The sequence below is a fragment of the Zalophus californianus genome, chromosome 3 (genome assembly GCF_009762305.2).
Source record: "Zalophus californianus isolate mZalCal1 chromosome 3, mZalCal1.pri.v2, whole genome shotgun sequence".
In the NCBI taxonomy this organism is placed as follows: domain Eukaryota; kingdom Metazoa; phylum Chordata; class Mammalia; order Carnivora; family Otariidae; genus Zalophus; species Zalophus californianus.
In genome coordinates, this window is record NC_045597.1 from 12,709,459 (window position 1) to 12,733,883 (window position 24,425).

The window sequence follows — 24,425 nt, forward strand, 5'->3', positions numbered from 1 at the left end:
CTTGTTCTTAGATGTGCTTGCTGAGAGCGCACCCCAGCTCCAGCAAAGGTAACAAGTCAGCCACCAGTACGCCTCACTTTTTCTCTCACATTTAGGCTAATTTGATCCTCTGACACACCTGTGAGGTAAATAAATACTTGAAGCATCATTGTTCTGTTGTACTGAGAAGTTAAGGACTTGCCCAGAGTCACACAGTAGTGTTGCCGCAGGGGGACAGTTGGGTCTTTTGAATCTTTTGTGTTCTCGTATTTTGCTGTCAGAGCTTGGGAGGTGAGGAGGGACATGCTCAAACTTTGCTCCTTTTTTTTTAAAGATTTATTTACTTATTTGACAGAGAGAGGGAGCATGCATGCACACGAGCAGGGGGAGCAGCAGGTGAGGGAGAAGCAGGCTCCCCGCTGAGCAGGGAGCCCTGACGTCGATGTGGGGCTCCATCCCAGGACCCTGGGATCATGACCTGAGCGAAAGCAGACGCTTAACCAACTGAGACTCCAGGCACCCCGCTTTTTTTTTTTTTTTTTTTTTTAAATAGGCTCCATGCCCAGCGTGGAGCCCAACGCAGGGCTTGAACTCACGACCCTGATGAGATTAAGACCTGAGCTGAGATCAGACACTTAACCCGACTGTGACAGGCTCAGACTTTGGAAGCAGATGGCCATAGGTTCCAATTCAGCGTGTCATATACCGTGTGGTCTTGGACAAATCACATGACTGCTGCCGACTGGAGGGGATCCCTCCTTCAGAGCGGGCACTCTGTCATTTTTCTTAGGGCTTCATTCTGCCCAAGGCACATCTGAGACCAGAGTTTGACGGCCTCCAACTGCAGCTTTTCCCTAACTTGGGAAATAGGGAAGGCCAGGAGTTCTGGGTCTCTGGCTCCTCTCTGGGTGTCAGGATGTAGCTGCCTTATGTGTTCCAGTCTTTGGCTTGTTTTGCAAGACAAACTCTTAGGTTTGAGTGTTCTGCTAAGGAATTTTTAGTAGGATGTCTTTTTCACCAACTGTCTAAAACTGTATTTTTTTTTTTAAAGATTTATTTATTTTAGAGAAAGAGAGTGAGCAAAGGTGGGGGGAGGGGAAGAGGGAGAGAATCTCAAGCAGACTCCCCGCTGAATGCAGAGCCTGATGTGGGGCTCTGTCTCACGACTCTGGGATCATGACCTGAGCCGAAACCGAGAGTTGGACGTTCAACCGACTGAGCCACACAGGTGCCTCTAAAATTGTGTTTCTGTTTGGGAACCACATGAGCCCCTTGACAAGGTGCTTGGGCATGTTGCATCCCACCCCCCCGGCAGTGCCTTTGCATCTTTCCTTCTCGGTCATAATTCTCCTTTTCCATTTAAAGTTGCTTGTGCTCATCTAACTCTGAGTCTCTTCTGAGACTGCCTGTGGAGTTGAGCCTGCCTTCTGTGTCCGTTTTATGGGATAGAGTAGTCACCATTATAGGGAACTGAAGGTCTTCAGAAGGTTCTCGCTGTTTATAGTTCTTAGCATCATTTCTTAGACCTGAGCCTTTTGAGTGGAGGTGGGGATGTTGCATCCGTGGCTCAGTGCTCTCTCCGGCAGGCAGGTCCTCTGGCCTCCCTGGTTGGTGGTTCATTGACCTCCACTACACGTGGCTGCCACAGGGCTGGCCTCTGCACCTTAGGAGTCTTGTAGGTGTTTCCTTCTTGCTTTCTGACGATGCTCCCTCAGGCCTCCTAGAATTTCCCTTGTCCCTTTCCTGATGGAGGGAAGGCCTCATTATTTTCGTTGATTTTTAGGATAGTGCAGTGGAATGTGCACTGGTTTGTGAGTTAGGTGATTTGGGGCTTTACTTCTGTCTCCAGTTCAAGTGAAAGGCTTTTAAGAAACTTCTGAATCATGACCAAACACCTTCAGAAGGGGCAGCTCAGTATTAACAACACCAAAAACAATTACAACAAAAGCAGTTTTCCTTATGTTCTTTTATCTCTTCAGCATCCTAAAAAGTGTACTCTTAGCCCATTTTATAGATGTGGAAACAGATTTGGGTGGTTCAGTAACGTGCTAGTGATTTAGCAGAGCAGAGATCTGAACTCCTGTGTTTGGACTCCAAGTGCTTGGGACCCCCTGAAAACAGTTTTTGGCAGGTAATTTAAGCATCGGGAAGGACAGTTTCGAGTAACTGCCCAGTAGTTTATTTTGGGTCTCATCTCTCCAGCTCTTAAATAGCTGCTGCCCCAAATGAGAGATTATGCAAAATGAGAGCAAAGCAGCTGTTGGGTCCACACTGGGTCTGTTTTTAGGCCATGCCTACATTTTCCTGGTTTCCTCCCTGTAATGCTCTGGATTTGGGCTGGGTTTTTGTTTTCGATTGTTTGACTATGTCTGTGGCTTTCCTTCTTGGAAAGGGGAGTTGGCTTGAGGTTCTCTTCCTTCTTTCCTTAGAAAGTTTGGATGTTGTCTTGTCTGCTCACCTCTTTGCTGGGTTAGGTTGGCGGGATTATAAGATACATTCTTTAGTGGTTGATCACAATCTTAAGTGGGTAAACCTGTAAAATGTTGTTAATACAGTTTTCTACCCACAGCATAAAAAATGTGCTCTGGGAACCAGGAGACTGGAGCCACTGCCTTTGCTCAAAGGAGTGGTCAGGTTTGAGTGGCATGAAGCAATAAATGGGAATTTCCCACTGGGAGAATAGAAATAATGGTGGCCTCTTTGGGTTGCAGAAGAAAGAAGGTGTAGGAGGACACAAAGTTGAGATTGGGCTTTTTAAAAATTTTTTTTTAAGAATTTGTAATAAATTTATTTTTAAATACTTGAAGACTTGAAAGAAGTTGCAAAAAAACACTGTAGTTCCTGTGTACCCTTCCCCTAGCTCTCCCCAATGATAGCATCTTACACTGTAAAAACCAGGAAATTGATGTTGACCCAATGTTGTTAACTCAGGTGCAGACCTAATTTAGGCCGAATTCACCAGTTTTTGCATGTACTTTTTTTTTGGGTGTAGTTGGGATGCAGGACTGCCATTGCAACAAAAAAATCTGCCCGTCACCTCTTACCCAGCAACCCCCGCAGCTGTTCTCCATCACTCTTAACTCTGTCACTTCAAGAATGTTCTATAAATGGAGCCATACACGATACAACCCTTGGTGCTCGTAGACAGTGTTGAGAAGGTGGGTGACGGGAGAGTCGGGGGTGGGGGTGGTGTCAGTGGGATTAGCAAGGAGCCCTGGGGGTTAGATTCACAGGGAGTGTCTGTGACTTCAGTCTGGAGATGGTGCATTGTCCGCAGCTCTTCTAAGCAGTGAAGGAAAACCCTGGGCTTTGAGGAAGCTAAAGTCCGCCAGCAGGGTCACTTGGAGGCGCAGCTGCTGTGGAGTCAGATGGGGGGACCGCATGGAGAGACATTCCAGAAGAAAGATAGGCACAGTTTGAAGGTCGGGATAGGAGAGGAATTAGGGGCTGGAATTCGCAGCTTGGAAACGGCAGACAGTAATGCTAGTAGCCTTGGGTGCGCTCGGGCCAGGAGAGCCGGGCAGATTCGGGAGGTAAGGGACAGTGAGCAGCCGGGCAGAGGCATGTGGGTGGCGGGGCTGCACCGGGCTGGCATGTAGTTCCATCTGGGTGCCCGTCTGCTGCACGGGTGGTGGCTGCTTGGGGTGCTGGGGGGGTGGATTCTGAGGCTGAGCTCTGCTCTGGGAGGACAGATCTGCAGTTCATGAGTGGGTGCTTGCCCGATTCAGAGGTGGGGATGGGGCACACCTGCCACTAACTCCCCCACCCCATCCTGTGCTCTCTGTTGCCGCAGGGACGGTAATGTGGTAAGTAGCAAGAGTTAGAACATATCAAACTTGGCTCCTTTTTCTTCTCGGAGAGAAACAAAGAGCAAAGCTTGGCTTTAACCCAGAGCGGTGTAGTACGGCGTGGCTATGCAAGCGGGACAGCTGAAGCCGAGGAGCTTTGAAAGTTGATTAGTGATGCCAAATGCATTTCTCGTTGCCAGAAACGATCCAAAGGAAACAGTAATAGCTATTCAGGTTTAAAAATATAAAATACTTGTCATCCTAGAACTATTTTAATGAATTCTCTCAAGGGATTATGAATTGTTGCAGAAGCCTGAGCTCCAGAAGGACACAGCTTTGCAGTTTCTCTGAGTCTTGGAGTGGGGAGCAGGTCGTTGCACACGTGAATTTTCTTTCCAAAGGGATCCCTAAGGTGCAGATGGGCCTGCCCTTGCTGTGCCATGTGGCATTGGGATGCTAACTTCTGCTGTGTGCGTGGCTGCCCATTTCCTGTGGCTGGGGCTTCGAGGAGATCCCAGGTGTTAGGGTAGCTGGTCGTCCCGAAACTTCTGTGCAGCTGTTGATTCTGGATTCACCTAGGAGTACTTGCTCTGCGGCTCTTCCCGCAGTCCTTGAGCCCTGAAGGTTTTCCAGGCTTGTGGGATCGGGGCTTAGGAGCTTTTCCAGAGCCCAGACTTGTGCCTGAGCCTTGCACCGAGGGAATGCATCTTCCACTTACTTTGGTCAGTTCTTAGGGATCCCGACCTTAATAGGATTAACTATAACAGATGCTCTGGTTTCTCTAGATCTTGTAATTAAAAATAAACAAGACAAGGTGTGAGTGCGTAGGAAGGTCCAGAAGTTAGCTAAGGTTTAATGAGACAGGCAGCCTGGTGGTGTTAGGGAGAAAGTGTCATTTCCCGGACTGTCTCTGGACATAGCCGGGGGCGGTTCTGCGGGCACAGGGGAGCCGTGACTAGAGAAGAACCATCAAGTGTTGGCCAGCCTTCAGGGCAGACCTGGCACCGTCTTTGTGTCACCTGGCGCTGTGAGAAGGCGCTAGGTGCCCGCTCCTTAGTGCTTTTCTCTGGAGGCACCGGTACTTCTCTTGTTCTTTCTCAGTACTCTTGACCCTTCTGCCAGAGGAGGAAACAAAGATTTACAGATGTTGAGAAGCTTATGGGGTCATATTGTTCAGTCAACATATAAACGAGATCCAAGCTCTTCCATCGTGAGAAGCCTCTCCTTCCTCCTTCGGCCCAGAATGAGGCTCTCTAGGTCAGCTGTGCCGATGGGAATCTGCCCCGGGTGGGCCTAAGTGATATTCCTGAGTGACAAGTCCAGGACGTGAGGGGTGGGATGTTAATGTGCTGGCAGCACCCCACCGCGGGCTCCTGGCCCCCCAGCCTTGTTGATCCAGGAGAGGTTCTGATGTTGGCAGGAGGGTCCTGCCCTTCCCCCGCGTCCGAGAAGGCGGAGCCACTGCTTCTCCTGACTCCTGCCTGGGATCTGGCCGGGGCTCTAGCAGTGGGGCCCTGCTGCCCGTCAGCCAGGTGGGGTAGGTGGGTGGAGGCGCCAGCAGGCCTTTCTCATCTACGATGATGACCAGTGCTTAGTTCAGCATAAACCTTTCCTTTTTTGGGGGGGGGGCGGAGAGAGAATTTGAAGCAGGCTCTGCACCCAGCACGGAGCCCAGCATGGGGCTCGACCTCATGACCCTGAGATCATGACCTGAGCCAAAATCAAGAGTCAGACACTTAACCGATGGAGCCACCCAGGTGCTCCCAGCATAAACCTTTCTGGAAAGAAGATCCTCAAGATGGCGGGCGGGATGGCCCCTGTTTTACCAAGGAGATCTGCTTTGCTCGTAGCATAGATTCTGGCAGCAGAATGCTGATGTTGCTTTCTGAACTAGGTCATTGTTGGCACTGATTTTCTTATATGGCCGTGGGGCCACACGACCTGATAATTGCCAAAGGGCAAGGGACCCTGCTTGTTGAGGTCCCTGCTGTCACTGTATTAGCAGATGTCTCCCTTCATGCCAGGCACAGTCTGGAGCCTGGTTTACAGCTGCTCACACAGTGGCAAAGAGTGGGGACTGACACCAAACTCGAGCAGATGCAATACAAAGCAGCGGCTGCCAACTCCACGGGTACAGGCTTCGGGAAAGGGCTTTGGGGGAGAGGGTCCTAGCAATAGTGTGAACAGCTGGGTCTTCCATCAGGCCAAAGGAAAATTGGGCAGTTTATTAAAATGAAATACTCCTCCAGAGTAGAGAACATCCGCCTGCACCTGCTCCCCTCCCCCAGGATGGTCATTTTTCTCCTGCAGTGATGTGTGATTTCTGTTGAATTGGTCACCTGTTCTTGTGTAACCTCTCCCCAGAGTGTTGTGGCCTGAAACAGTGATGGTGGAGTATTGCTCATGATCCTGTGGTTGACTGGGGGTTTTCCTGTAGGTCCTGCCTGGGCTCGTTCATGTGCCGGTGGTCAGCTGGAGGAGTGCTGGCCGTCTGCACTTGGCCCTGGGGTGTGGCTAGTGTCTTGGTTCTTCTCCGTGTGACCGCTCCAGCAGGCTAACCCAGGCCTGTTTTTGTGCTGATGGATACATTCCAAGAGGTCAAAGGCAGGTGCTGTAGGGCCTCTTAAGGTTTAACCTTGGAAAGAGCCCAGCGTCACAGGAAATCCCAAGGCCAGCCCTGATTCAGGCCACCTCTTGGTGGGGGCAAGGGGCACAGTGGCTTTGGGGCATGGACATAAGCGGATGGAGTTGTTGCTATAATGATCTCCCAGCTTGCTTCCTGTCCCTGAGGGTCCATGTCCTTTACACCTGCAGGATATACTCATCTCCCGTTTTTGCCCTGCCCTTGTGGCACAGCATCGACCTTAAAAGTCTGTGCTCTGCCTGCCTCCGCCAAGGATGGCCGTGGTGGGGCCACCAGGTTGCAGCTCCTTAGATCTGGCTTCTCTTGATTCAGGGAGCTGTGACTTGAAAAGATACCCCCCCCCCCCAAAACAAACAAACCAACAAACATGGCAAGGTTGGAACAAGGTAACTGCAGCAGATAGTCTTATTTAGAGTGGGGGTAGCGAGGGGCATACAGCAGTAAACGGCCCCTGGCAGCTCTGAGGTCCGGCCCGGCACACGCTGTCCGGCCAGCATGCTCCTTTTCAGCATCATAAACTGTGGTGTCCGTTGGTGGTGGTGGTGAGTAACCAACCCCCCACAACCTGGTGGTTTCAAACAACAGATTTATTCTCTCTCATGCTTCTGTGGATGACAGGGCAGTTTGGCTGGCCTTTGCTGGGGGCTCTCAAGTGGCTGCAGTGAGCAAGTGGTGGGGCTGGGGGTGACTTGAGCTGCGGTGCTTGCGGGGGCTGAGTGGGTCCCTCCCACATGCGTTCGTTCCCAGCCCCACCAGCCCTTTTGGGGCCTAGGTTTAGAAGTCTCCACATTCTGTTGGCCAGAGCATGTGTCAAGACCTGCCCAGGTTCAGGGGATGGGGATGTAGGCTCTTTCTTGCTGGGAGGAGTGCCAGTCACTTTGCAAAGGGGCATGGCCATAGAGAGATGCGATTAATTGGCAGTTATCTTGGTAGCAGGCTCCCACGCTATCCTCTCCAACATTGTGGGAGTTTGGATACATTTTTGTTGGCTTCATTTTCTATTCTCAAAAAGGAAATGCCACTGTTCTTAGCATGGTGATGGGACAGTTAACAGAGGGGTGTCAGGTTAGCTAACGTGAAACAGGTCATGTCTTAGTGGCAGGTCTGTTTGTCAGGGCTGCTTTGCTTCTCTCCCCAGGTCTCCTGAGCAGTGGATCTCAAAGTGTGGTCCCTGGACCAGTGGAGTCTGCGTCACCTGGGAGCTCTCTGCTTCTTGGGCCGCACACCACATTTACTGAACCAGAAATTCCGGGGGCTGGGGCCAGGCAGTCTGTGTTCTGACAAGCCTGCCGGGTGATTCTGATGCCCCAAAGACTTGAGAACCACTGTTCCTGCAAATTCAAATGGCTCTTGCTACTGCTTCCTTCCCCTTGCAAGCTGGAGATGTTGCCATCCCCACTCCCTCTTTCCTGGGCTCTCTGTCCCTCTGATTTAGGATAGTCTTTGTAGTATCCACCCCGGGTGGTGTTTGTGTCAGTGTAAGGCTGGGCTTTCTTACTGCTCCGGGGACATTTATTGGCCATCAGTCATTGTGCCCAGGGACATGGGTATAAAAGTGAGTAAAACATGGTCCCTGAGTTCCCTCAGCTTCTAGTCTAGTGAAGGAGGTATCATGGGAGGGTTGGCCAGTTCAAGGAAAGGACAAATGCAGTTCATGTATGTTTTAGCTTGAGGTGTCCATGTAGAAATACGTATCTAGCAAGTCATTGATCTCAGGAGTTAAAATTCAAAAGGCAGGGCTGGAGCTGGCAATTTTGGAAGTTACCATGTACATGAAGATTTAAAACCATTTTTCCTCAAGGTTGGCTATTCATCAGAATTAATTGGGGTTTTAGAAAAATATGGATTATGTACCCCTGCCCCATGTATGACTGAGAGTTTTGGGATCTCCCACGTGTCCCAGGGGCTTCTGACCAGCGAGGTTTGGGGAACACAGCCCCAAACGTGAACCTGCATGGGGAGAAGTAGCCAAGGGGTAGGAGGGCCAGTGTGGAGCCCCAGGGGGGGAATGCCTGTGATTTGCGGAGGTGGGGAGACTCCTCTGGGAGCTGGGGGCGGGAGAGGGGGCGGGGAGGAGACAAGTGCAGAGCAGGGTTTAGATGCCAGGGAGCTGGAAAGTTACCAGAGGGAGGGCTTCGTGGAGGAGGATCGGATTAGGCACTGCAGCCCTGGTGGCCAGAGCTGGAGCCAGACTGCAGCGGGACCGGTGAGGGGCGGGGCACCTGGCTGGACCCAGTGACTTGCAGGGAACTCTAGGGAAGGAGAGGAAGGCGACCAGGGAAGCCCAGTGTGTTTGTTTTTTTAATGGGAGAAGCCTGAGCAGGCTGCCAAGGTTAATGGGTCTGTAGAGAGGGCTGAATGGAAGAGGGAGCAGCGAAGCGGGCTGCTCATGAAGCCACGTCCCGGGGGTCAGAAGGATGGACTCCAAAGCTCAGCGCTTAGGATTGGCCTTGAAGAAAAGGAGGGCCACCCCCCCTCATCCCAGAGGGAAGGAGGTAAGGGAAGGGGTTTGGAAAGGGGAGTTTCTAGCTGCTGAAAATGGATGTGGTCTCTCTCGTGTTCTTTTTTCCTGGCAACCCGGGATGCGTTTCTTGCTTACTTTGTTCATTTTTACTGATAGAGTTGGTGGGTTTTGTGAGCTTTTACCTTGTTCAGTGTGCAGTCTCAAAAACGGGGCCTCTTTGGTGTCCGTGAGCCCACCCATGACTTAGGGCGCATGTGTTAGTAGGGTACGTTATTTCTGTGGGGTTCACACGGTAGCACAAAGCAGCACCTCCACATTGGAAACGGGCAGGCTGGGGTTCAGCCGTTCCTCATAAGGCACTGCTTGGAACTCTGTGTGTTTCACCTTGAAAGCAAATTAGCGGTTAGTGCCTGGTTGGCGCACAGAGCTCCCCTAACTCACAGTGCTGCCGACATTGCTGTAATTCTGTGCTGCTCTCCCCCCTCCATCCCTCCCCCTCCTGTGCCTGTCATCCTCCCTCTTTTTCAGCCCTCCTCCTTCCCCATCTCCCTTCCTTCTCCATGTTTCCGTTCCTTACAAGGACTGGTAGACTTTGAGGGTGGGCCTGGCATCCTCTCACTCATGGGCAGCATTTTTGAGGGAAGGTGTGTAATGTGGCGGCTCCCAGGGTCCTGTCTTACTCTGGGGGGTTTCAGGTGGTGCCAGCAGTATTTTGGGCTGGGCGGTTCCTCATGCTAAGATAGGCAGTGCCCCTAAGTCTCCTTGCTGAATGTCAGTCTCGCCCCTCAGTTTGAGACAGACACCCTCCCTCACCCCATACCATTTCCAGGCACCCCCTGGGGATGACAGGTTGCTGCTTGTTGAGAACTCAGCTGCTCACACATCTTTCTGGTCAAGGAGCCATTAGGATGAGTGTTGGAGGCCCCTTGGAAATGTACACAGTGTGTGTGTGCTCACCTAATCACGCTAGTGATTAAGAGCTTTCAGAAGCAATTTCAAGGGCATGATGTTTACGAGACAAAAGAAAACAGGTTCTTACTGTTTCCTGGGATCTGGTTAAAATATTTAGGCCAAGGTAGTACTATAGGTAAAGATGCGTAGGACTGCATTTGCTGGACTTCAAACATGGCCTGTTAGGAAATGATTAAGTGCTAGTTAACCTATATTATAGTATATACCAACCTGAACTTAGAAAATTTGGCAGGGGGAAGCAGAAGGAGAAAAGTGGAATATTTGCTTAAACAGGAGTGTTTTTCAGTAAATCCATATATCCTAATGCATTGAAATAAGTGTTTTGGTTTTTATTTAATTATGCAAATGCTAGGGCCTTTCCCAGTTTTTATAATCTGGGTTATTGTTCTCGTTCGCACACTTGCCAGGTTTCATAGAGGTGAGGCTTAGAAATCTCTGTGTCCTGAGTATGAAGAGCTGTGGTCACAACCAGCCTTGACCCTTAAATGAAGAAGACTGGAAGACTGTGTTCTGTATGTTTGTAAGGAAAAAAGAAAATCCATCCCCATCTTGTGAGTTACTGAAGTTTCTCTTCTTTTCCTTCTCTCCTACAGAACCTGAAAGCAGATCCAGAAGAGCTTTTTACAAAACTGGAGAAAATTGGAAAGGGCTCTTTTGGTGAGGTGTTCAAAGGCATTGACCTTCGGACTCAGAAAGTGGTTGCCATAAAAATCATTGATCTTGAAGAAGCTGAAGATGAGATAGAGGACATTCAACAAGAAATCACAGTGCTGAGTCAGTGTGACAGTCCATATGTAACCAAATATTATGGATCCTATCTGAAGGTAAGGCTTGAAAATAAGAACGCGATTTTCCATGATGCAGCGCTTGACCGAGTTGGAGCAGTGTACGTGAAAGATGTCAGTAGCACAGCAGGCTTTCAGAGGAAGGAGAAATGTTCTGACTTTTGCAATCAAAAGAACCTGGCTTTGATAGTTTTATCATCTTAAATGTCACCTATAGAAATATATTTTGGTTAAAGTGTTTGTCGGCGTTCCCTTTCAAGGAGGAAGGTATTTCTGAGTGGGACTTTGTCATCAGAGACACATTTATTCGGAAGGTATTGTAACGACAACCATGAATTGATCCCCATAAAACCATGAATTTAGCTTGGTTTATCGTAAAAACTCATGCTGACCCAAGAATATTAGCCTTTTGATATTTTCACTTATCAAATGTAGTTTAATGCTGTTTTAAAAACTGCTGGAACTGATAATGTTCAGTGAGCTAGTTTATCTACATTTGACTTGGAAGAATTCTAGGTAAGTAAATAATTACTTAAAAGAGGTACAGTACAACACTACACACTGTCCTTGATTTCACCTAGTTCTGTGAGTTGGAAAGACAAGCATTGAGAATGGTGTTCCAGTCCTTCCTGGGGCCATTTTAGATGTTGGGCACTCCGGTTACACCGCTAAGAAAGCGTAAGGCTGTCCGTTGGGTTTCAAGTCCCTTGACTTATGCCTGTTTTACTGACCTTAACCGTGTAGTATCTTCCAAAGTGGGGTTTGGAAATCTTAAGAATTGGTGAACAAAAATTCTAAAATAACTCTTGTGGAAACTAAAACTTCATCGGTAGGAAGAACTACTTCCTGAGAGAGAGGCAGCGGTAAGCCCAGAGAATGTATGGCCAGGCTTCCTTCCGACCCGGGTTTATCCTCTAAATTCTTCATGTTGCAGCTCAACGCATACTCTGCTGTCAGAAGGGACAGTGCAGCCTTTGATTTTGTGGAAATGGGATAATAAGGTGTAAGTGGAAAGATGGACATTTTGAGAACCATTGATTCACTTAAAATGAATATTTAAAGAAATAAAAATCGAGTGGTAATCCAGTCTTTTTTTGGCAGTATGACATAGGTTCAAATGGCAAAGGATGGCGGTCTGCCATAGGTCAAATGCAGCCTTTTAAAATGGAAAGAATAAGTTTTGGAGTCTGACATCTTAGACTTGAATCTTGCTGGTCTTGGCGTGTGGCTTTGAGCAAGTTTATTTGTTTTTTAAAAAATTTCCCTGCTTCCTCATTTGTAAAATGGAAAAGTATGGTATATACCTCATTTTTGCAAAGATTAAATGGTATCAAGTATGCAAAAATACCTGGCATGTGGTAGCTACTTAATGAGTGTTAATTTCCTTCCCTAATTTATTCATACCCCATCTCTGAAATTACCTTGCAATGAGGGACGTATTCACTGAGATCAAAGCAAGGAGGAGGAAGTTTGCCAATGATAATAATGGATGTTGGGGTGGGGTGCGTCCACTTTGGGTCTTGACAGGGCAGAGAGGGAAGCACTGTATGCTTTGATTGTCATGGTCCAAGAGAACACGTGTGACTTCCATATGGGAAAGCAAAGATCTTCTTGATGTTAAATTTCTATTGAGAAAAAACAAATAGCTGAAGAAACTCAACTTGAACTCTGTCTGCTAGATCACTTAGTATTCTTTGTGAAATGACTTTGACAGTAGTTTTATAGTAAATTCAGAGTTGCATTTCATGTGGTATGTTGGTGTTTTAATATGAATCATGGTACCTTTGGCAAAGGAAGGGTGGAAGGTTCTCACAAATTTTTGGTGATTTATGCCAGCTAATGGTTAATTATGGAAGTAAAGGATCAGTGGTTCAAAGGTATCTTTTTCAACCCAGTTCTCCAGCAAAATTTTTCCTGCGTGCTAGAATAGATTGCTTTATTGTGGCCGACCATGGTGTTGAGTGTACATGTTTAGAGATTCCGTCTGTTATGTCCTGTTCTTGCTTGAGTCACTGATTCTAGAACATACATTCCAGGTCAGCCTAACCTTGATCTAGAGTTGCCCAGTAAATTTATTTGGTTAACATAATGTCAGCTGCTAGAATAACCCCCCCCACCCCTAAATTTATAATAGCTCACATGTGATACAAGTTTATTTCTTGCTCACTGGTAGTCCTGATTTATGGGCAGTTTTCCTCCAGGCAGTGGTTGAGGCACCCTGGTTCCTTCTTTCTTGTTCTTTTTTCCACCTTCCATGCATGGCTGTGCTCGTGGGCCTTAAGTCACCGTGGGAGCCAAAATGGAGACTCCTGTGAGAAGTGTCTGTGTGCCCAGGCCTAGATATGGAACATGTTTTTTCTGCCCACATTCCCCTGGCCAGCCAATCCCCAGTCATACCACCACACCTGACTCTGGAGAGGCCAGGAAGGAGCATTTCATCATGAGCTTCCTGGAGCAGGCAATGGGCTTGGTGCTCAGCCAGCCGTCCCTTTCCAAAGCCACTTACTCTGTAAAGGAAGTAGAATAACTCCCAGAATGATGTTCTCCACTGACTGTCTTCAGGAGGATGAAAAGTTTGGATAACTTTGTCTAGAGTGTCTTCTATTTTACTAGGCAGATTGTCTTTTAGAGACTAGAACTGCCTCAAGAATGCCAAAAATAGTATCACCATTGTGAAAACTTGACCTTGGCATCTTAAACCATGTAAAAGCAGATTCTGTCTAATTGGATTAAAAACATAAAGGAACTTCTCTAGTTAAACAATAGTAGCTGTCATAAGTTGGGCCGGACAAGAATCCAGACCTGTGACTCTTATCTGCTGGTTCCTGTATAACAGTTTCACAAAGTCCCTTGGCCCATAGGAAGAGCCTCAGTGGTGAGCCAGAGGCTCTTTTATCATCTCGGTAGGCTTATGAAGTTGAGGTTCGCAAAGTCCTAACTGTTGGGTAAGATACAAATTAAATTGACACCTAAGACGGATGGGTCAGTGGGTCTTTGACACTAAGTTGAAAATTACTGTGCTTTCTGTGGTTTTTGTTGCCCTTCTAAGAATTCCCCTTAGCATTCAGAGGTAATATTCTTAGTTCTTTAAGGGCTGATGGGAGAGAGGGCCTTCCATTTCACCTGGTGTTAAGGACTTTCACATACCAAGATTGGGCAAAGAAGAAATGAGCAGAAACTGGTTTCTTCATACTGGATTAGCACTTAAAGGTCCCCTAACTGTGTGTCCGTTGAACGTTTTAATCATTTGGTCTAGAAAAAGAGATTAAGCACAATAGGTAAGCAGTGGTCTGGATATATTGAATGTTACTGAAGATGAGGGGAGTGGAGCTGATTTCTTACTGTGTGGCTGTGATCAAATCACAGAACTGCGGTCTAGCAAGTTTTCCCCCCAAAGATTGAAAACAAAAACAAGGTCAGTTGAAGGAGGAGAGGGAATAATTCAGCGATGAGAGCTTAAGGTTCTGTTGATGAATCTGAAGCCCCGATGGGTCTTAAAGATTACCAGGGACCAAAGAAGAAGTGCATTTGTTGTAGTTCAGGTGTTTAATGTGTGGGAAATTAAACCAGTGAGAATATTTAATTAACCAGAAGCCTCTGAATCCCAACCATAAACCACTGGAATTTCCTGTCACAAAAATACCATCCACAAGGTCATAATGAAACTGTGTGTGGCGGGGGCAGGGGGGGTGCTTTGGGTGGTGTGCAGGAGGAGAGAGAGAATCTTTTGGTTTTTTAGTTAGGCAGTAAAGACATAGTAAGATTATAACAGAGGACATGATGTTACATAGGATTCTAAGCCTGTTTTCTTTTTGTGCAGCGTTCACAAGTGCTATTCATCCTCTTTAGCTACACAGATCTCTTAAGTGTTTTTGTTGCTGTTGTTCTGCGGAGATAAGCGGGTTATTAGAATCTCCACTTTGAGATTCACAGAGCCAAAGCCAGGATTTTAGTCTTGGATCTTAGCATAGGTACTTAACTGTCCATGCATTCTTTAGGCTGCCAACTTCCTCAGGGATAAAACATAGAAACAGAAATTTCACTTGCGGGATTACTGATCAAGATTGAGAACATATAGATAAAGTGCCTGGCATGTAGGAGATCTTTAGCAAATGGTAATTTTTTTTTTAATAAGAGACAAGTTACCTGTGCCAAATGACTCAAAATTCATGAGTCTTTTTTCTTTTAAAAGATTTATTTTTTAGAGGGGGAGGGGCAGAGGGGGAGAGACAGTCTCAAGGGGACTCCCCACTGAGTGCAGAGCCCAGTGGGGATGGGGGGGCGGGTCTTGATCTCCCGACCCTGAGATCATTACTAGAGCCGAAATCAAGAGTCGGGCGCTTCACCAACTGAGTCACCCAGGTGCCCCCAAAATTCATGAGTCTTAAAAACAGATTATTAGCATATTAAAAATTAGGTTTATCATTTTTCTTTTATAATACATTACTTAGTATTTTCAAACATTAAGCCGGCTTAACCAAAGCAAATCAAGTGCAAGGCAGAAAATCCAGAAAACAGAAAAGCTGTGTTTATCTTAGTTGTTTTTGTTGTAGTATTGATACTAAGGAAACATGTCCATGGAGTGAGTGGGTGTCTTAATAGTGAATTCAGGTCCCCAACCTAAAACTAAATTTTTCTTCAATTCCTAAAAAAATTTTAGGGTAGTTTTTACTCATCAGATTCACGAGAAAACTAACATGGAAAAGTCCCCTGATGAGTTTTAGAAAACTAAGTGCTCTACGTACATAGAAATTAGGCTGGTAAAAGGGTTGGCTGTGTTGTGTACATTACGAGAACACTTTGCAATGATTTTTTAGAGTTAAATTACTTTAACTTCTGAAGTCTTTTTTTTTCTTCTTCTTCTTTTCCAAAGGGAAAATAGTTCCCAATGAAATAGAAACAATCATTTTGCCCTTAGGAAAAGAAGTAAAAGAAAAACATGTATAAAGGGCTGGCATCTTTGTGAACGAGGCTGCTGGGTGGGTTACCATTCACCCACTACACTTATGCTTCTTGTCCCACTGTGACTACTAACGGTCTCTCCCTTGACTTTCAGAAGCATCCAAGTTTGGAAATATAATCAGCCTATTACGCTTTATCTCCAGAAAAAACAAAACCAAACCAAACCTACAGTCTCTTGCTTCCCCATATTGTATTATAATTTCATGATCTTTTAATCTCTGAGATGAAATAAGAGTGTTGTGACATGATAATAAACATATCTGTTGGGACATGTCTGAATTTATCTTCACTCACACTTTTTTCCCAACCGCCTGCCCCCATGGTAGATCCTGCTTTTGTATTGACCTGGTTTCAGACATAGTTAGGGATATAGATGGGTTATTAGTTTTGGGAAGCATTTCCGTTCCCATATATGCCTGGTATGTGTATTAACCTTCCTGTGCCTCAGGAATTCTTATATAAGCACATGGGTTCCTTCTCGCTCATGCCTTTCCTAGCCCTGAAGGCAGAGCATCCCAGCACATTCTCACTGAGATACAGAAAATTTGATACTGTTGGTATAGCGCATGAGCAATGATTGCAGGTTAATTGAACTTGAGTCAACAAGGCAGATTTAAAGGGCCAGAGAGGAAAGTCAGGATTTGCCTGTTGTTAGGAGTCACTATGCAGAATGGGACTTTCTGTGGTTGTAACAGAGAAGGGCATGTGAAATTGGGGCCCAGCCCAGGCACCTAAATGCAGTAGGTGTGGTACCTCTCTGTACCTCCTGCCAGTTGCCCCAGACTGCCCCACCTCCCGCACTGACGGTACCTGTGGCCATGTCTGGAGACATTTTTAATTGTCACTTCTGGGGGGATGCAGTAGTGGGTGGACACCAGGGATGCTCCTCCATATCCTGCAGAGCCCAGGACAGCCCCCACAACAGAGAGTCACCCAGCCCAAGCGTCCTTAGTGCCATGGTGGAGACAGTACTGCCCATGGAGTGAACCATGATCTTTTGTCCCAGAATATAGGTAGAAGGAATAGTATTTGTAGGGTGGAGTTCAGACTCTGGGAAATATCCCAAGGGGTATTTTGGACAATCTCACAGACCATGATTATGCCCGTGTGATTTTTGTGTCCAGACTGCATGTGAGCTTTGTGAGCAGCATGAGTGGGATGTGTCCACATTCAGGACAGTGATTTTATGCTCCCTATGCTAGTAGGCTAACCTCTGAAATGTCAGACAGTGTTTTGGGCACAGTGGTATCTGAAAGATGTTTTTTGGGTGACTTTTGTTCTGATGTAAGATAGGACAAAGGCTGTAGGATTTCTTGGAACATTGTGGGCCAGTAAGCTTGTTCACAGCAGGTATCGTTTACTTAAATATTGTCGATGACCCTTTCTCATTTAACATCCATTATAAACTCTGCTGTTTTAAACAAAGCCCTGGAGAGCAATGCTGGTCTGGCTGCCCCAGGGATGCAGGTCACTGAAATAAGAGGGAGCCTTCCCTCACCGCTGAGTGCCTTAATGGGAGGCGTGATTCTTCCTTGAGCACTCGTGGGCTTACTGCAAAGTTAATATCCCTGAGACATTATTTAATACCTGGACGAGTGCTGCATAACTGGAGGCCCTCCTCCCCTTGATATTTTGCGTGTTTTCTCGATGACAGCCAAGGTCAAAAGTTAATGTGTAAGGTGTTTTTTCTTTTTAAATTCTCTTTGATCACTGTTGTTTTTAAACATGGCGTGTCATTCTTAGTCCTAAAGCAGAGATTGTCCCGCTGTAGCCTCCGAGTTTTGGGCTAACTGCCTAATCAATTAAATGGCCTATTTTATTCTGTTAAATCAAGCATTGGTCTGTCTGTCTTTCTTTCTTTCTTTTTCTTTCTTTCTTTCTTTTCTTTCTTTCTTTCTTTTCTTTCTTTCTTTCTTTCTTCTTTCCTATATTTCTTCCCACCTTTTCCACTTACGGACATCAGATGAGGAGAGTGGAGCTTCCCCTCCCCCCCATTTTTGAGATTGTGGCACCATCATCATTGATAATGTGTAAGATCCTGGTCTGTTTTCATCCATTTTATTGTATTTCTTCCTTCATCCCCACTGTCTCTTTCTTTTGTGTTACAGGTTTTGATATGTCTTAGGATATGTGTGTCCTCAATAGATACAATATTTTGCATACTGTGTATGAATTTATTTTTCCCTACCACATAGTTGTTTTTCAAAAATTGCACACAGTAAAATTAACACACATATGGATTCTTAAAAGCACCATTACACATACGACACGGAACAATTCCAACATCCCAGAGAATTCCCGACCCATCGCCCACCTCACCCTGTGGTATCCATTGATATGTTTTATTGTCCCTGGGGTTTTGCATTTTCCAGAGTGTCGTATAAGTGGACTCAGACACCTTTGTTCCTTCTTCCAATTAGCATGGTGTATTTGGGATTCATTCACGTTTGTGTATATCAGTTGTTTGTGCCTTTTTATTGTTGAGTGGTATACCATTGTCATGATGTACCATACTGACCTATTGAAGGGAATTTGGGTAGTTTCCTGATTTGGGCCATTATGTGTAATATTGCTGTAAACGTTCACCTACAGTTTTTGTTTGCACGTAAGCTTTCACTTCTCTAGGATGGATACTGGAAGTAGGATTGCTGAGTCATGTGGTTAAGTGTGTATTTGATTTTCCACAGCGACCGTATCACTTTGCATTGTCATTGTCACCATTTTTTATGTTAGGCATTTTTGTAGGTGTGTAATGGTATCTCATTGTGGTTTTAATTTGCATTTCTCCAATGACTTAAGATTTTGAGTATCTTTTCATATGGCTCTTACTACTCCCATCAGCACTCTGGATTGTGTATTCTGGAGTGGAATACTTAGTTAATACCACCATGTTGTTCTGATTAGCTTTACCACCTTACACTCCGAGGTTTTTTGGTTTCTCTGTTTTTTGTTTTTGTTTTTTTCTTCTTATAAAACAGCTTTAAGGAGATAGAATTCACATGCCATATAGTTCATCCATTTAAATGCACTCTTCAGTGGTTTCTGGTGTATTCCCCGAGTTGTGCAGCCATCACCATAGTGAACGTTAGAACATTGTCATTACCCCAGAAAGAAACCCATACCCGTGACCGGTCACTCCGCATTTCCTCCCAACTTCCCCAGCCCTAGGCACCCAGGGATCTACTTTCTGTGTCTATCGATTTGCCTATTCTAGAAACTTCATATAAATGGAATCCTATGATATGTGGCCTTTCGTAACTGGCTTCTTTGACTTAGCATAATTTTTTCAAAGTTCATCCATGTTCTTGCATGTGCTGATACTTCATTCCATTTCATGGCTGAATAGTAGTCCATTGTATGTATATACCGTATACACATTTCTGTTTTTTAGTGTTTGATATGTATATTTAGGTTATTGATTTTTTTTTTAAATAATTGAATCTTTTTTTTTTTTTAGGATTTTTTATTTATTTGAGAGAGAGCAAGAGGAGAGCATGCACACAGAGGGAAAGGGGGAAGCAGGCTCCCCACTGAGCAGGGAGCCCGATGTGGGGCTCGATCCCAGGACCCTGGGATCATGACCTGAGCCAAAGGCAGACGCTTAATTGACTGAGCCCCCTAGTCACCCTTAGGTTATTGATTTTTTAAGTCCATATTAGATATCACAAGTATCTTCTCTGACTCTGTTGCACTTTTAACTGAGAGGTATCCTTTGTTGAAAGAAATCTTTGATTCTAGTATAGTCCATCAGTTTTTCACCTCTGGTTTGTGCCTTTGGGATCCTGTTTAAGGAATCTACTAGTTCCCTTAGGTTATAAAGTGTTTATAATTTTTCCTTCTATTAGTCTTATAGTTCTGCTTTTTATTAGATCTTTATCTGGTGTATAGTGGAAAGTAGGGATTTTATTTTTCTGTTTTATTTTTCTATATGGTGGGATAGATTTTCCATTACTAGTTTATAAATGATCTGTCCTTTCCCCGCTCAGGTATGATGCTTTAGCACACCAAAGTCTTATGTATTTCTAGGCCTATTTCTGGATTTTCTGTTCTCCTGCGAGGCCAGTATCATTCGTGTGGTATGTGTGTGATGATTAGCTTGGCTTTAAGTCTTAATATCTGGAAGAGATAACTCTCTTCACCTCTCCCACATACAAACAAAAGCTTTGCATGAGGTCTTTGAAGATCTTTATTCTACAGTATAAGGTTTAGAATGAATTTGTACATTTTCTGTTTAAAGTCCTACTGAAATTTAAAAATTTATTTTTGAGGAGAATTGACATCTCAAGCCAAACACAAATGCCTTTTCTTTTGGGTTGTCTTTTTGTGAACTTTATTTTATTTTAAGGATTTTATTTATTTGACAGAGAGAGACACAGCAAGAGAGGGAACACAAGCAGAGGGAGAAGCCGGCTTCCCGCTGAGCAGGGAGCCCCACATGGGGCTTGATCCCAGGACCCTAGGATCACAACCAGAGCCGAAGTCAGACGCTTAATGACTGAGCCACCCAGGCGCCCCTTTTTGTGAACTTTAATAAAGTTAAATTTTTCTCCCATAAAAGATCTTGTGGATTTGTAAGTCAGTTCCTAGACACATAACCTTTTATTGCTATTTTGCGTGATAGATTTTTGGATCGCTTAGTTAGTGACGATTTTTCACATTGTGTTTGGTAATCTTGCTGAATTCTTGTTAGTTTTTATGCATATGCTCACATCTGTAAATAATGGTAGTTTTCTGTCTTCCCTTCCACCCTTGTCAGCATCTTCCATCTTAGGCTTTGGCTGTGACCTCTAGTGCTGTGTTGATTAGGTGGTGATAGGAAGGGTATAGCTCTTTTGGTCCCGATCTTAAAGAAAATGCATCTTAAATTTTTCTTTGGTAGGTATGGTATTTGATACAGAGTTCTGGTGTGTAGACTTCTTTTTTAAATAAGGAAGTCCGCCTCTATTCCTAGTTAGGGGGCTTTTTAAAACCAAAGTAACAGACCACAGCACTTGTTTTTTTCCTGTAGTTTTAAAGATAGTTATGTGATTTTTCTCTTTCAGTCTTGGTGTAAATAGATGGCAGTTGGCTAGATCTGAGGTGTGCCCTTTCCAACTTCTGAGAAAGTAAATTGGCTTCCCAGAGTAAGGGAGAAGACCAGAGAGTTGGCTTCATTAGCTGAGTACTAGGGTCCTCTTCTGAGGTCTGCAATTTTGCATACCACTCACAGATAGAACAGAGAAGTAGAACCTGACCTTGCCTTGGACAGTAGGCTGCTGCAGGGGCCCCGTCACCAAGATTCCCACCCTCGCATTTCCTTCCTGGTCATGGGTTAGGAATGATGCTGAGACAGAATTTTAGCCAACTGTTCAATTGATTACTGAGTGATTTACTCACATCTGTGAGGGCAGTTACTCTGCATCTTGGCTCCTAAACCTTGTGTGGGTTCCCGGTGTGGAGGAGAGTAACCTGACTCAAAGCAGCTGAACCGAAAGCACTGCGCTCTGGCTTGTGTGTTGAATTTGAGAAGAGGCATCCAGGTTGCAGCAAGTTTTTGTATTTGAAACTGGCATGGAGGGATTACTTGCGGGGCAGGACCTCGATGGAGTTGTCTCTTTGGGAATTGTTCAGATGGTATCTGGAAGGTCTGGGTGTATTTCTATGTATGCACCTTGGAATTGTTTCTCCCTTTGCTGGGGACTGTCCAAGACACACTTGGAAGCATTTTCGTGGTGGAAAGAGGAGAGGAAGGATGGATCCTGGGTGGTTTGGACTGCCCTTGTGAACCACATGGTTCTCTTTTTGAATTTACTAGAATACGAAATATTTTTCATCCATTGTTTTAGATTCCACTTTGGTACTTTCCCGCTGCATTTTGGGCTAGGTAGGTTTCTGAGATATTATGCTTCCGGCTTGGTATGGAACAGAGAGCCTTGGGGATTAGGGGCAGGGTCTTTGAATTTGGTTTTGGGAAATATGCTACAGGAGCTAGAGAAGAGACCTAGTTAGAAAGGGAAAGATCACCTTTACCCATCACTTTCTGTTCTTTTCTAGCCCCTCTGACCCCAAGCCCTAGAGATCTGGAACTCTGCCTCTGAAGATGTAGTCCTGGCTCTGAATCTTGGACCTGTGTCCTCATCTGCAAAATAAAGTTCCTTTCAGTCTCTGATTTGGCTTAGCTTGCCATTTAATAAAGTTTGTTTTAATTAGAGAGAGTGAGCACACACAGGCGTGTGGGGGAGGGGGGAGTCCCAAGCTTGCTCCTTGTGGAGCCTGACTCTGGGTTCGATCTCATGACCTGAGCTGAAGTCAGTTGACCGCGCCATGTGGGCGCCCCTAATAAGCAATTCTTATGCACAGAGAAATTAGAATCCTAGATTATCAGAGCAGGAGGGGACTTTGCAGGCTCCTGGCACACTCTTTATTCTCTGGATTAGAAAACCAAGGCACAGACAAGCTGAGCGATTTCCTTTTCTCCCACTATCAGAGTTGAGCTGGGTTCAGCGCCACAGGCTCCTCGTTCCTTGTCCACCGTTGGCTTCCCTGCACCTGACTGTTGTCCTGTCAGATAACTTCTTTCCCCTTTTCCTTGTTGGATTTCCTCTGGTGTCTGGTGGCTTGCTCCCCCTTCAGTGAAGGAGATTTCAAGGTCTCATCCATAGTTTAGCCCATTTTGCATGAGCTGAGCCATTCAATCCTGAGGATGGGGGTCCTCACTGTTGCTTAATTAGGCACCCGCCCTTCTCTCTCCCTGGGGTGGATGAGCGATCACCTGCAGGGGGTGATGCAGTGGCATCACCTGGGGACTTTAAACTCCTGAGGCCTGGCTATACCTGGAGATTCTGATTTCTTTGTTCCCGACCGTGGCCTAGACTGTGGGAGTTCTAAAAGCTCCCCAGGTGATTCTAATATGAGGTCACAGGTGAAAGTCATCAATCTGTAGGATCACCTCGAGGAGAAAGCATCAGCGGAGAGCAGTACACAGAAGGTAATTACCACTAAGGATGCTCTCAGTGTTGGAGAAAATACCAACTCAGAAGGTTTAAACAAGAAGGGTGTGCGTTTCCTCACACATCAAAAATTCCAGAAGAAGGTCAGCTCCAGCTGGTGGTCACCAGTGTCCTCAAGGATCCAGGTTCCTTCTTCCTTTTCATATTGCAGTCCTCAGGGTCTTAGCTTGGCCTGTGGCAGATAAAGGGCCACTTTTTTTTTTTTTTTTTTAAAGATTTTATTCATTTTGACAGAGAGACAGCAAGAGAGGGAACACAAGCGGGTAGAGTGGAGGACCACTCTTTATTTGGAAGAGTGTTCTTCAGGTACAGGAAACCTTTCTCAGAAAGCCTCCACCTCCTTACACATTTCACTCATCAGATCTGGATCATTCTTCCTGATAACTTGCCTTTGTTTGCTCTTCACCCAGACTTCCTAGGGCGGGTCCTTTGTGTCAACATGGCTTTTTTTTTGTCTGATATCTGAGACTCTTTGGGATCTGAAGGGTCCACTGAGGTGGAGTTAGTACCTGGTCCTTTGCGGCAGGGAAATGGTTTAGATGCTTGTCCTTTGAGAACCTACTGGACCTAAAGGTTTTATTGGTATGTTTAAGAGTCCTTTTGTGCCTTTCTGATGATTCCTCTTAGGGAAGCAAATTAATTTGTAGGTGACTTTTCTCCCTCCTCTGTAGCTGGATATCTGCAACATATATTTGGGGAAAAAACAGATACTCGAATCATATTTTTAAAACACAGAAACATTCTCCTTATCCCTGGAGGGTTGGGGCCATTTCATTGGTTGCCACCAAATAGGACTTACCTCTTCTTTCTTTTTTTTTAAAGTTTACTACTACTTCTTAGTGGTAGTAGTAGTAATCTCTACAGCCAAGGTGGGGCTGGAACTCATGACCCCAAGATCAGGAGTTGCATGCTACTCCCACTGAGCCAGCCAGGCACCTCTAGGATTTATTTCTTGAGCTGGAGAAGAGTGGGTTTCCCCCAGAGTCATAAAGTCAAGGGAGGGAGAAGGGGGAAGTGTTGGTTGAATAAATCAACCAACAGAGCCTCTGAAAAGGAATTCTGTTAGGTCCTGCCCTAGACATGCCCATTTGTGGTGCTCTCTGCCACTCCTGCCTTGGGGAATCTGGCATCTGCTTACCTGTGAACGTTCCCTTTGCTGGTGGCCGTTGAGACTCTACTGGAAGCTTAATCAAATTAGTCAGACACTGGACCTGCGGGCACCTGGCCCTAGGTCATCTTTTCACACCTGCCTTGAATCTGAGGCTGAGTTACCATCTTCAGATGTCCTAGTGCTGAATTTTTACTTAGCGCCACCTTATTTCTTAGGTAGTTTAACAAGAGAAATTCTTGCCTAGCAGGTGTTACCTTAAAAGTAAAATAGCCAGTTATTTTACCAGCAAAATGCATTTATTTGGGGCTTGCAGAAGAATTGCAGCTTGGGACTATCAAGCTGAAGTAAAATCCATAGTCAAGTCCAGAGAACAAAGGAGAGGAAGGCTCTTTTATAGAGGAAGGGGGGAGTCAGCAGGGTTGTTAACAATCAGAAAGTCCATTGGACTGAACCGGGGAGTTGGAAGTGTAGTGGCTTCTCATTGGCTGAGTTGTGACTGTCTCTCATTGGCTGGGGTGTTGCCAGAGAAGGAGAAAGTTCCTCTTGGCCGGAGTGGTAAAGTATAGGCTTCTTTCTGTTGGGGCTCTAAAAGGGCTGCAAAGAGTCGTAGGGCATGGGAGGCCCCCTTTCTGGCCTCCCATCTCCATTTTAAATGAGGTTTCCTTTATTCAGTTTCACACCTTTAAATGGTTTATTCACTCTTCGGTGCATAGATGATCGTCACCTCTATC

At 45.6% G+C, this 24,425-nt stretch overlaps 1 protein-coding gene across 2 annotated transcripts in view; it reads left to right on the forward strand.

Annotated features, from left to right (window-relative positions):
• The window catches only part of STK24 (serine/threonine kinase 24), a 110,152-nt gene that overhangs the window by 35,671 nt on the left and 50,056 nt on the right, over nt 1-24,425 (forward strand). The window contains exons 1-2 of one of the 2 annotated variants that reach the window (XM_027589282.2): nt 8,814-8,906; nt 10,441-10,671. In XM_027589282.2, coding sequence (XP_027445083.1) covers nt 8,829-8,906; nt 10,441-10,671 — 309 coding nt within the window. In that variant the 5' untranslated portion in view covers nt 8,814-8,828. Of the gene's footprint in view, nt 1-8,813; nt 8,907-10,440; nt 10,672-24,425 lie in introns of those variants that run through there. The other variant, XM_027589283.2, reaches the window with a different exon arrangement.